The sequence below is a fragment of the Delphinus delphis genome, chromosome 20 (genome assembly GCF_949987515.2).
Source record: "Delphinus delphis chromosome 20, mDelDel1.2, whole genome shotgun sequence".
Lineage (NCBI taxonomy): Eukaryota > Metazoa > Chordata > Mammalia > Artiodactyla > Delphinidae > Delphinus > Delphinus delphis.
In genome coordinates this window covers 41,653,399-41,666,467 of record NC_082702.1, presented here as the reverse complement: position 1 = coordinate 41,666,467, position 13,069 = coordinate 41,653,399, and the positions used below count along the sequence as shown (strand labels likewise).

General features: G+C 39.6%; 1 protein-coding gene across 1 annotated transcript in view; it reads right to left on the bottom strand.

Annotated features, from left to right (window-relative positions):
- TANGO6 (transport and golgi organization 6 homolog) overlaps nucleotides 1-12,869 on the bottom strand; it is a 176,303-nt gene extending 163,434 nt beyond the window's left edge. The window contains exon 1 of the mRNA XM_059999336.1: nucleotides 12,713-12,869. Within this exon, the coding sequence (XP_059855319.1) occupies nucleotides 12,713-12,809 (97 nt within the window). The 5' untranslated portion in view covers nucleotides 12,810-12,869. The remainder of the gene's footprint in view (nucleotides 1-12,712) is intronic.
- Nucleotides 12,870-13,069: the final 200 nt, after the last annotated feature.

The following is a 13,069-nucleotide window of genomic DNA, read 5'->3' as shown; positions in this document are numbered from 1 at the left end:
CATTACTTCTAGAAAGTAGTTTTGCCACCCTAACCTAGGCAGAATTCAAGACCACTTTCCCTGCCTTCCTATAGCACTCTGGATGTAGTTAGGATAGAGTACCTAACATACTTCTTCTAGTTTGTTTCTGAGGGCAGAGGCCAGGTCTTAATCAACTTACTGGGCTTAAATTGTAGCCAGAACAGAAATCTAAAAAGCTAAACATTTACCACAGAAGGTTCATTCAGTCAAACTGTTCTAGATCCCAGGGATAAAGGACAAAACGAAGTCCTTTCCCTCATGGAACTTACATTCTAGTGAGGCAGATCACAGAATATAGACAAAGGGTGCAGAAAGGTTAACTTAATCACATTCCCCCCAAAATGTATAGTCTCAATTTTTCCTGAACTTTCTTAAAATGGTCTTTACTGCCCTCTCCCGGTGAAGGAGCTCATATACACTCTCAGCAGTTGACATCCTTGCTGACTCACTCCTTGAAACACTCCTCTCTCGGTTTCTGGGACAGCAAGCACTCTTTCCTGGTTTTCCTCCTACCTCCACGGCCATCTTGCAATGTCTCCTCCGCTGGCTTCTTTTCCTCTACCAGATATCAAAATGTTCCAAGGCTGGTCCTGAACTCTGCACTCTCTTCCTCGACAATCTTATTCAGGCCCAGGTCTTTAAAAATGATCTGTAAGCGAACAGCTCCCAAATTTACATGTCTGGCTCATGTCTACCCTCTAAGTTCCAGGGACATATTTCCAACCGCTGAATGAAATCTCCACTTGGATGTTTTTAGGCATTTGAAATTCAACAAATTGTTGATTCTCACGAGTACCTTTCACTCCCTACTACAATCTAACCAGGTTACTAACTGGTTACATCTCCATCCTTCTCCTTTTCTCTTTTATCCAATCCATCACCAAGTCCTGTCTGTTCTGCATACTAAATGTTTCTCAAATTCATTCAATTTTCTCCACCTCACGACTACAACCTTTCTCTAAGCCATGAACATCTTTAAACTGAAGTACAGCAGCAGCCTCTTAACTGGTTTCCCTACTTATACTCCTCCTCTCCCAAAAGTCTACTTTTCACACATCAGATCTTCTTAATATTTAAAATAGATTTCTCTTGATGGAAGTGTGCACATACACTCCTGATGTGTATATACCTTAAGTGGAAATGCTGAGTCATAGGTATCTAGAAGTCTCAATCTAAATATTATCTCCTCTGGGGTGGCCTTCCTTGACCAATCTAAAAGCCATGCCCCACACTATTAACTCTGTGATAACACCCAATTTCTTTCCTCTGTAGTACTTATCACAATCAGTAATTATTTTATTGGTGTTTATTTTCTTTCTTCTCTATCAGAGTTTAAACTTAATGAGGGTAAACACCATGCCTCTCTTGTTTGGTCTGTGCTTTGCATAGTACATAAAGTAAGCCCCAAATGAGTATTTGTTAGTTGATTGAGTAAAAGAATGAATGAAAAGAGTAATTAATAAAGATCTCCTTAGGACCTCCCTGGTGGCACAGTGGTTAAGAATCCGCCTGACAATGCAGGGGACATGGGTTCGAGTCCTGGTCCAGGAAGATCCCACATGCCATGGAGCAACTAAGCCTGTGCGCCACAACTACTGAGCCTGCGCTCTAGAGCCCGCGAGCCACAACTACTGAGCCCACGTGCCACAACTACTGAAGCCTGTGCACCTAGAGCCGGTGCTCCACAACAAGAGAAGCCACTGCAATGAGAAGCCTGCGCACTGCAATGAAGAGTAGCCCCCGCTCGCCGCACAGCATAGCTAAAATTCTAAGAGAAACCCATTGTCTTACTGGCTTGAGAACCAAAGCACAGAATTCAGGGCAACTACAGCAGGTGGAAAATAAGAAGAGAAATATCAGAAAGGATAGAACCAGACAGGAAGAGCCCCCAATTCTATATAAACTGTGCCCAAATCTCTGGCTAATCTTTGAACTAAGCATGTGTGGGAAGAACTTCAAATAGGTCAGCTAAGATTAAAAGAACTGAAAAGAGTTGCTGCCCACCACAGAAGAGACAGAGCTTGGAGTAGGAAATCAGTCAAGTTAATTGCCTACTTTAAAACAAAACAAAACAAAACAGGGATTCTCTGGTGGGCCAGTGGTTAGGACTCTACACTTTCACTGCCGAGGGCGTGGGTTCAATCCCCAGTCAGGGAACTAAGATCCCACAAGCCACGAGGTGCAGCCAAAAAAGAAAAACAAAACAAAACAAAAAAAAGCAATACTCTCTGGAGGACTATAACAGAATCCAGAGTTTCAACAGCATATCCTACATGATGTCCATTATACAATCCAAAAGTTCTAGACAGATAAAGAAACATGAAAACATGACCCACCTCAAGAGAAAGACAATCAATGGAGACTGATCCTAAATGACCCAGGTGTCAGATTGAACAAAGATTTTTCAAGCAGCTCTTATAACTATGTTCAAGGATATGACGGAGGGACTTCCCTGGCAGTCCAGTGGTTAAGACTCTGCACTTCCACTGGAAGAGACATGGATCTGATCCCTGGTTGGGGAACTAAGATCCCACATGCCACACGGCACAGCCAAAAAAAAAAAGAATGTGATGGAAAGTATTCATTATGAATGAACAAATGGGGACTCTCGGCAAAAAAGTGGAAAGTATTTTTAAAAACCCACATGGAAATACTAGAATTTAAAAATAAAATACCTGAAATTTTAAAAAATTCAATTGATGTACTTAACAGCTTTGAGATGACCAAAAAAAAAAAAAAAATTAGTGAACTTGAAGATATATCCCTAGAAATTATCCAATCTGAACAACAAAGAGAAAAACATTTTAAAGAAATAGAGCCTTAGGATCTGTGAACAATATCAAATGATATATTTGTAATAAAATAGAGACTAACTAGAATAAAAGGAGAGGAGAGAAAATGGAGCACAAAAGGATTTGAAGAAATAATGATCAAAATTCTCTAAAATTTAGTGAAAAAAACATAAATTTACAGATTCAGTAAGCTCAGTGATGCCCAATCAGGATAAGTAGAAAGAAAATAACATCTACACATATCATAGTCAATTGTTAAAACCAGAGATAAAGAGAAAATCTTGAAAGCAGTCAGAAAAATATGACACTTACAGGGGACCAATGCTATGAATGGCTGTGAACTAACCATCATAAGCAATGAATGCTAAAAGATAGTAGAAAAACATCTTTAAAGTGCTGACAGGAGGGAAAAAAAACCTGTCAACTGAATATTCTATATCCAATAAAAAGTAACCTTCAAAAATGAAAGTAAAATGAAGACATTTTCAGAACAATGAAAACTAAGATAACTGACTGTCAGCAGATCTGGAATACAAAGAAATGTTAAAGTTCTTCAAGCTGAAGGAAAACAGTACCAGATGGAAACTTGGATCTTCAGGAAAGAAGGAAAAGCATCAGAAATGGTAAATATGTGGGTAAATATAAAAGACTAATTTTTTCCTCTTAATTTCTTTAAATATATGTAACTGTCTAAAGCAAAATTTATAAAATTGTATTATGGGGTTTATAACTTACATAGATAAACATGAAAACTACAGCATAAAACCTAAAAGGGGTGGGGAGCTGTAAAAGGACCCTTATAGTTGCAAGGTTTTTATGAGTTCTGTGAAGTAGTACAATATTAATTCTGACCAGATTGTGAAAAATTAAGGATGTACATTGTAATCCCAGGATGATTACTAAAAACATAATATGAAAAGGTGGGTTATGGTTATAAAACCATAATAAAATGTTGAAAATATAAATGAATTCAAGCAGCAATAGATTTCAAAACTAAGATTAATATATCTTCTAAGAAAGGATCAAACTGCAATTGATGGTAACTAAAAGAGTGTTCAACAATGCATTATTTATAATACTGTAAAATTAGAAATACATGTTGAGTAAATTATGGTCTACCTGTATCCAACATACTATATGTATATGTAATATTTATTTTGTTTATTATTGTCTCTCCACCAACTAGAATAAAGACTCCTTGAGGACAGGGATGTTGCTCTGTTTTGTTCACTGCTGTATTCTTGCCTGGAACAAGGCCTGTCTGACACACAGTTGCTGTTCAACATAAGTAGTTACTGAGTGAATGAAAAATGGATTATTTGAAGCCATTAAACTATATTGAACATTATTTAATGACATGTTCACTAAATATATTCTAAAGTGAACAGAGTATGAAACACTACACGGGCAAAAGATATGAACAGTTTACAGAAAAAGAAATGCAAATTGCTCTTAAACATGAACATATGATCAATCTTGCTCCTAAGAGAAAAGTAAATTAAAACTATACTGAAATATCACTTCCCATCTATCAAGTGGCTAAAATCCAAAAGTTTTTATAACACATTTTGTGTTTTACAGAAACACACACTCTCATACATGGGTGGTAAGGGGCTAAAATGGTACATCCCTAAGAAGAGAAATTTGGCAATATCTAGCAAATTACATAAGCATTTAACCATTGGCCCAGCAATCCCTCTTTTAGGAATCTATCCTAAGATAGATACACAGGCAAAAATGCAAAGTGACATATACACAAAGCTACTCATTGCCATATTGTTAGCTAGGCAGCAGTAGGGGAGGGATGGGGTTGAATCAAAGTGTGCTTTGTTTTGCAGAAACTGACTTAAATCATTAAATCACAGAAAGTTCCAGATACCAGCTGTCCTAAAAGGGTTACAATACATCCAACAAGATACTACAGTACAAGGAAACACCCAAGCACCTGCTTGCTTGCAGTTTGGGGCAACCTGGAGTAACTGTTGCCTCATTATAATGCTAACGGTTGATCATGCCTGCCATTTCATGAATATGCATGCCCCCCAGGCTTAAACCTTCCCTGGTCCAGTGGTTAGGGGAGACAGTACTTTGAGAACTACTGTAACAAAGAACAAACCTGACTCCATACTGGAGCTATTCCTTTAGCTCTAACCTTTGTGCCCTGTTGTCTGTACTTAGTCATGCTGGCTCCAAACCTTTGTAGAAGAATGTTGCCTAGTGCCTGAAATATACATGATAGCCTTTTCTCAATGCTCTGCCTCCCAGGCTTGACCTTTAAAGGTATAACACTTTTCCTTTCACATAGAGATAAAAAGTTGGAGAAGAGAAAACATTTTTCTCAGTTGGAGGTTTATAGGAACATCATAACTAGACCCATGCGGACAGCTGCAAGAATGTGGGTCTGGCCAGTACCAAGAAGTCTGCAACAACAAGCCGCACCCTTTCCCCTTTTAGTATAAAAGAAGCCTGAATTCTAACTCAGGTAAGATGGTTCTTTTGGACCCTTGTCCACCATCTTCTCAGTCTGCCAGTTTTCCGGAAAAAGCCGCTATTCCCTGCCCCAACACCTGTCTCTCGATTTATTGGCCTGTCATGGGAGAGCAGTGAGCAGTAAGAGCCTGGACTCAGTAACACTATCTCCCTGACTCCTTACTTGTCTTCTGCTTTAAGAAAGTACTTGGGACTTCGCTGGTGGCACAGTGGTTAAGAATCCGCCTGCCAACGCAGGGGACACGGGTTCAAGCCCTGGTCCGGGAAGATTCCACATGCTGCAGAGCAACTAAGCCTGTGCACCACAACTACTGAGCCTGTGCTCTAGAGCTGGTGCTCCACAACAAGAGAAGCCACCGCAATGAGAAGCCCTCGCACCACAACAAAGAGTAGCCCCCGCTCGCCGCAACTAGAGAAAAGCCCCCGCACAGAAACAAAAACCCAATGCAACCAAAAATAATAAATAAGTAAATAAATACATTTATTTAAAAAAACAAAGTACTTGGTGTGTTCATTGGCTAAGCACCCCAAGCGATGGACCCACTGAGTCCAGTAAAAGTAATTCTTACATTAACAAAAGGCTTAAAACAACCCAAATATCCATTAATAGAGAATTGGTGAATAAACAGTAGCATATCCACATAATGGAATACCATGCAGCTGTAAAAGGGAAAGAGGAAGACTTCTGTGTACCACTATGCAGTGATCACTAAGACATACTGAATTTAAAAAGTAAGGTGTAGAAGAATGTATACAGTATGATAACTTTTGTGTTACAATGGGAAGGAACATGAAATATATTATTTGTTTTTATTTTTTAAAAAAGCAGTGGAAAAACAAATTAAAAATTAACTAAAATGAGTTGTCTATAGAGAGAGGGAGAGATCAGTGGGGAGGAGACAGGGATGAGTTTTAGAGGTTTCCTTTTGGAGCCCTGTATTTTTTTCATAGTTAAAAAAATTAAATCAAAAAGAAAATTCAAAATATTCCTAAAAATAAAAAACAGGGCTTCCCTGGTGGCGCAGTGGTTGAGAATCTGCCTGCTATTGCAGGGGACACGGGTTCGAGCCCTGGTCTGGGAGGATCCCACATGCCACGGAGCAACCAGGCCTGTGAGCCACAACTACTGAGCCTGCGCATCTGGAGCCTGTGCTCCGCAATGAGAGGCCGCGATAGTGAGAGGCCCGCGCACCGCAATGAAGAGTGGCCCCCGCTTGCCACAGCTAGAGAAAGCCCTCGCACAGAAACGAAGACCCAACACAGCAAAAATAAATAAATTAATAAACTCCTACCCCCAACATCTTCTAAAAATAAATAAATAAAAAACAAATGAACCTAATCTATACTTTATGTCCAAGGTTGCCAAACTACAATCTGCAAGTCAAATCAGGCCCACCACCTATTTCTACAAGTAAAGTTTTATTGAAACATAGACATGCTATTTATTTACATATTATCTTGGGCTGCTTTCGAGCTACAACAGCAGAGGTAAATAGTTGTGACAGAGACAGTATGGATCACAAAGCCCAAAATATTTACTGCCTTCTTCTTTACAGAAAAAGTGTGCCAACTCCTACTCTAAACCAAGTTAGCAGCACAACCACACAGAGAATTATTTCAAGTGACTTGAAATATAGAACTTTGTACATCCTGAGGACAAAAACAAACAAACAAAAATCCCTTAGAAACAGCAGGTGTGTTGATGATAGTAATGTATGATTTGTCATTTAAAAATATTATATACATGTGTGAATATATTATATATGAATATGTAACTATATATTTGTGTGTATATATATATGAAATAAGTAAATAACTACATTAATTTCATTAGGAACCAATATTTTCAGATAAGATAAAAACATACCAAGATAAAAATATGAAATATAGTAAAGAAGAATGGCTAGGTGGACAAATACATGTTAAAGAATCTAGGTCATGGTATACAAATTTTCAAGGTAAAATTCCTTCAACTTTTCTATAAGCTTAAAATTTTTCAAAATGTTAGGAAAAATTTAAACTCTATAATATTTCATTTTAATTGTGAATATCAGTACGAACTCTCGATTTGTTTTTTGTCTTCTGTAAATCCATATATTTCCTAGTTCCAATCATTGAAAAAGTCTGGAAGCAATGACACTTCAGTGACAATAAATGTCACTAATGTCTATCTGTGGTCTCTAAATATCACTTTTTCTTAAAGAGATTTGTTTTCAAGAATGCAGCAAGAAATGTATAAGATGAGTCTGAGATATCTTATGCGTGAAAGCAAAGAAGCAATCAAAAGACTACTAGGGTTACTAGGGTCACATCAAAGAGTCCAACAGCCAACTTGAATGGGTCCCACAGGCCACAAATGGAACACTTAGAGTATCAAGAGTAATGAGTACAGGACTTCCCTGGTGGCACAGTGGTTGAGAATCTGCCTGCCAAAGCAGAGGACACAGGTTCGAGCCTTGGTCCAGGAAGATCCCACATGCTGCGACTAAGCCCGTGTGCCACAACTACTGAGCCTGGGCTCTACAGCCCGTGCGCCTACAGCCTGTGCTCAACAACAAGAGAACCTACTGCAATAAGAAGCCCTTGCACCACAACGAAGAGTAGCCCCCACTCACCACAACTGGAGAAAGCCTGCACGCAGCAACAAAGACCAATGTGGCCATAAATAAATAAATAAATTTTTAAAAATAATGAGTACAATAACGGAAACATGTATATACAAAACTCTATTCATAATAAAACAAAACAAAAAAATCACTTCATTGGCTACCTTTGGAGACTGCTGTGACACTAATGTATTATTCTGAAAATTGAACAATAAAAGAACAGAATGAACCTAACTTTATTAAAATATATACATGTGTGTGCATGTGTACACACATAGAAAAAGACCTCAAAAGCTATACTTCAAGTATTAACAGTGATAATCTCTGGATGGTAGGGTTTTGGGTGATTTTTCTTTTTTGCTTCATTATGTTAAAAAATTTTTTCCACAGCAACTATGTATTGTTTCTGTACTAAAAACATATTTTAAGGTTATAAAACAGTATGCAGTATATGAGATCATTTCTGTAAACAAAAAATACATATAATTCCCAAAATGTAATCTCTGGATAGTGGGATTAAGGTCATTTTAATTTTCTTCTTTTAGTTTCTCTAATATTTTTAAAAGCTTTACTGTAAGGAATATTAACTACCTCTATGAAAAGAAAAACGAACAATAACACTTTTTTTTTTCAACATAGTGAGAATCAGAAGAGTAAGATTTTTCCAATATTTCTCTAGGACTGTTCAGGGCAAGTGTTCTGACCCACTGGCATGAATATCTGGTTTGTTTGGGTAATATATACCTAAAAAGAAAATGAGTGTTTTCATAGCTTGTTGCCACTAACCATTAAGATCTCTAAGCAATCTCTAAGTGACCTCCTGTGACTTTATAAGATCTTGGAACCCAAACATGGGACACAAAGGAAGTGACTTAAAACAAAAGCTATTAACTGTTTTCCAAGAGCCCCTTAATAAAGTAGTCTCCTCTGCCCTCTACTGGTGACAAAAATTAAATCTACTTGAAAATAAGGCATTCTCTGAGAGCAGCAGTTCTCAAAGTGTGGTATAGGGTCTCAGGTTTTGAAGCCCTTCCCACGATCCTCTCAGAAAGTCTACAAGGTCAAAACTATTTTCATATTAATACTAAGACATTATTTGCCTTTTACACTCTCGTTCTCTCTTTTTTTTTTTTTTTTTTTTTTTGCGGTACGTGGGCCTCTCACCGCTGTGGCCTCTCCCGCCGCGGAGCAACAGGCTCCGGACGCGCAGGCCTAGCGGCCACGGCTCACGGGCCCAGCCGCTCCGCGGCATGTGGGATCCTCCCGGACCAAGGCACGAACCCGCGTCCCCTGCATCGGCAGGCGGACTCCCAACCACTGCGCCACCAGGGAAGCCCTCTCGTTCTCTCTTGAGTGTACCAAGTCTGAAAAGTTCACTGATATGAGTTCAGATTCCATATTATAATTAACCTTTTAAGAAATTACCTCTTGTTGAGTTTTAAAGAGGAATACACACAATTATCTGAAAAGATGATGGAAATCGCCTCCCTTTCCAACTACATACCTATGTAAGTATAGATTTTCTTCATCTATTTCAATCAAAACAACCTGTCATGACAGATTGAACACAGAAGCAAATACAAAAATCCAGCTCTCTTCTAATAAGACAGACATTAAGGAGATTTGCAAAAATGTAAAACAATGTCACTCTTCCTGCTAAGTTATTTTATTTTGCAAAATACATTTTTCATTAAAAATGTCATTATGCTAACATGTAACAGGTTACTGTTCTATTTAATAAAGTTAAAAGGTTTCTCTTGAAGTCTTAATTTCTAATACAGTAAATATTGATACACATAACCCACATAAAAGCTCTTTTAAGTCCTCAACACTTCTTAAGAGTGTTAGAGTGCTCAAACCAAAAAGTTTGAGATCTGAGGCCTTAAAACAATGTTTTCCAAATTACAGTCATATAGCACTTCCACGATTTTTGTCATTTCTCTGAGTATCAGCTGTATTATTAGCTTTACTTGTTTATTTCTTCAAATTAAATCAGTTTTTAAACTTAAATTAGTAATAGTTAATATACCGTCCTAAGGGCTTTGTGTATTTAATTCAATCCTCACACCAACTCTGTGAGGTATGGAGTATTATATTATTATTCTTGTTTCCAGATGAGGAGTCTAAGGTTAAGCTATTTGCCCCAGAGCATATTCAACTCTGGCAAGCTGGCTCCAGAACCCAAGCTCTTGATCACTACTCGATGCTTTTCAGCCTCAAAATATTTCTCTACATACTGCCTAAAACCATCCGTATCACACTTTGGGAAATGCTGCCCTCGTAAACAGTATTATTTATTCTTCCCAATCACCAATGTAAATGTCTATGCTTTGTGACATTTAAAAGCAGACTTCTTAATCTGTGCAGTAGCTTTTATTAAGTTCAAAGTACAAAGCAATATGGTGTGCAAAAATAAGGGTGATACAATTCATTATTTACAAATCACCAAAATTTCCAGCCCCCCACCACCACGTAATTCAAATTTAATGACAGAGTTCAACAAATATATATTTAGTGTGGAAAGTTATTTTTTAGGAAAACTACTGCTGAGATGACCTCAAGCAAAACTTCACCAGAACTGAAAAACCCCTTTCAAATTCTGCTTAACACACTTCCTAATAATGGAGGTGAAGATGTTATTCTTATTTGCCCCATAATTGAGAACAGAAATGAAAGGCAGTGGAAGAGAAAACACTTAATGCTATAGAACTTTTGATGGCTCAAAAGGGAAAGACTTGGTTTCTTCCCACCTGGACTGAAGTCTTCTTTCTCTTGTAGCCTTCCCCAGCCCCATCCCTGGATAACTCCTCTATCCAATTGCTACCTGTACCATCCATTCACCAATAGTATTATCCTGCCATGTGGAATATCTTTGGTCTATATGTGGAGTACCATCTCCCCAAACAAACAAGATGCTTGAGAGCACAAGTTCTTAAATAATATTTCTATCTCCAAAAGCACTGAGGATAGAATACTATATACAGTTGACTCTCAGTAAATGTTACCTCAAAGGTAGTCAAAGGCAGATGAAAAGATGTTTAATCTAGCTGCATATAATTTTAGCAAATACTTTAATCTTGTCTCAACATCCTCTGTCCACTGGGAACATGTGAATACTTATTATGCACAGGTATTTTTTAATTCCCTTAGCAGCTGATATAATAGCAGAAATATTCACACAATATATAATAGCCTGTCTGTGCAAAATAATACTTTACCAAGTTACTTAAATTATTCTTTTTCAAATAGGAATGCTTGAATTCTCCTAAGCTAAATAAGTACATGTATGGAACTCCACCACATACGCTTTGAGAGTTAAAGAGAGTCTTCCAAAAATGAAGTGTATATGCTTTGTGACAGATGATTACTTCCAGACTTTTTAACTTATTTATTCCTGTTCTCAGTCATGTTCTAGACAGTTTCAGTTGCTGGACAAGTAATCTCTCCATTAGCAAGTTAAAATTGTATTTTGCACAATTTTAATTGTATTTTAATTCTTCATTGGGGCAAAGTAGTATAGTTACCATACTGCAGTTGAAGGTGTCTGAATTCAAATCCTAACTCTACCACTTAGACTGGCATTGTGCAATTTCTAAAGTACCTGAGCCTTGGTTCCTTCATCTGTAAAATGGAATAGAAGTAATACCTATCTCATGGGATTGCTGCGAGAAAAAAAGATACATACATAAACAGCACACTATAGGGAGTGATACTTAGCAGGCACTCAATTACTATTATTATATATATATTTTTTGCCTGCACCTCGCAGATTGTGCGATCTTAGTTCCCCCACCAGGAATTGAACCTGGGCCCTCTGCAGAGAGAGCACTGAGTCCTAACCACTGGACTGCCAGGAAATTCCCCATTAATAACTTCTTTTCACTTGCCGCAAGTATGATATAATGTTTCAGGAGTTTTCACAGTTTGGGGGGCGAGGGGGGGGAAATCTCAAAATCTGAAACATCACTTTCATGTACCTTATCTTGCTCACGCTACAAACCCCTTCCTCCAAATTATACGCTCTAATTTATAAGTAGGGCCCTATTTCTTGCATATCTTTCTCAAAGCTCCAGATAACATCAGAGGCTCCATACTGAATAATCTGCCTTGGTCTGAGAAGGGAGTTCGGCAGACCTTGGTTCCAGGTTCGTGTTCTGCCTCTAATTTGACCATATGATCTTGGTCAGGTTATTCTCTTCAGTGAGCCGTGGGCGTCCTCAGCTGTAAAAGGAGAGTGCCAGGCTACACCACCCCCAAGGTCCCTTCTAATTCTAAATTGGGAAGATCTTATCAACTCACCATGGAAGATTAAAAGTGACTGTAAATCCCTAAATCCTCGCCCCAAAACGCAGCTCAAACGTCACTGCTTCCTTTTTCTGGACTCCTTGGCACTTTGTACAAATCTCCAGTGTCCACATCTGACCCTGCGCCCCAAGAGGCTGGGCTCTCTCTGAGGCTGTGTCTGCAGTCCCCTTACAGGGCTGCAGCAGGGACGACTGAAACCACGCACCCGAGGTGCTTAACACAGCGCCTGGCCCAAGGTAAGCGCTCGAGATATTGTACTTGGTCAGTATCAGTATTCAACGGATCCCAGCCCTCCCTGAACCTCGGTTTCCTCAAGGGTAAAAGGAGGCTGGACAGACCCTGCCCAAAGCCCCCAGGTGCGGGGCTGGGCGGCCTCAGGGCCAGAGGGGTCCCGGGGAGGGCCTGAGGGGCGCAAGCCGCGGGAAGAAGAGCAGCCCTGGAAGACCGCTGGCCCTGAGAGTCCCGGGTGCAGCCAGGCGCCGAGATCCGTCCTCTCACCTCCCGGGCTCAGCAGCAGCTTCAACGCCTCCAAAATCCGCTCCAGACCACACGTTTCCAGAACCCCGCTGCCCGCTGTCTGCCGGAGCGCCGCCATGACTGGAGTGGGACGCGCCACATGCGACCTGCGCAGGCGCCTCGGCGGACCGGCGTCGCCGCCACGTTAAGCGTGGCCGAAGCCCTAGGGGCGGGGCCCGCGGCGTGGGGCGGGGTCGACTTGGTTGGGACTGCGACCTTCACGAAGAAATCTTTTCTCAGGCCACCTGTACTCGCAGGGGGCGGGGGAAGTAAACATAGCTAACACAACTTACCTACATGCACGATTTCAGACACTCAACATGTTTAACCTCTATATAA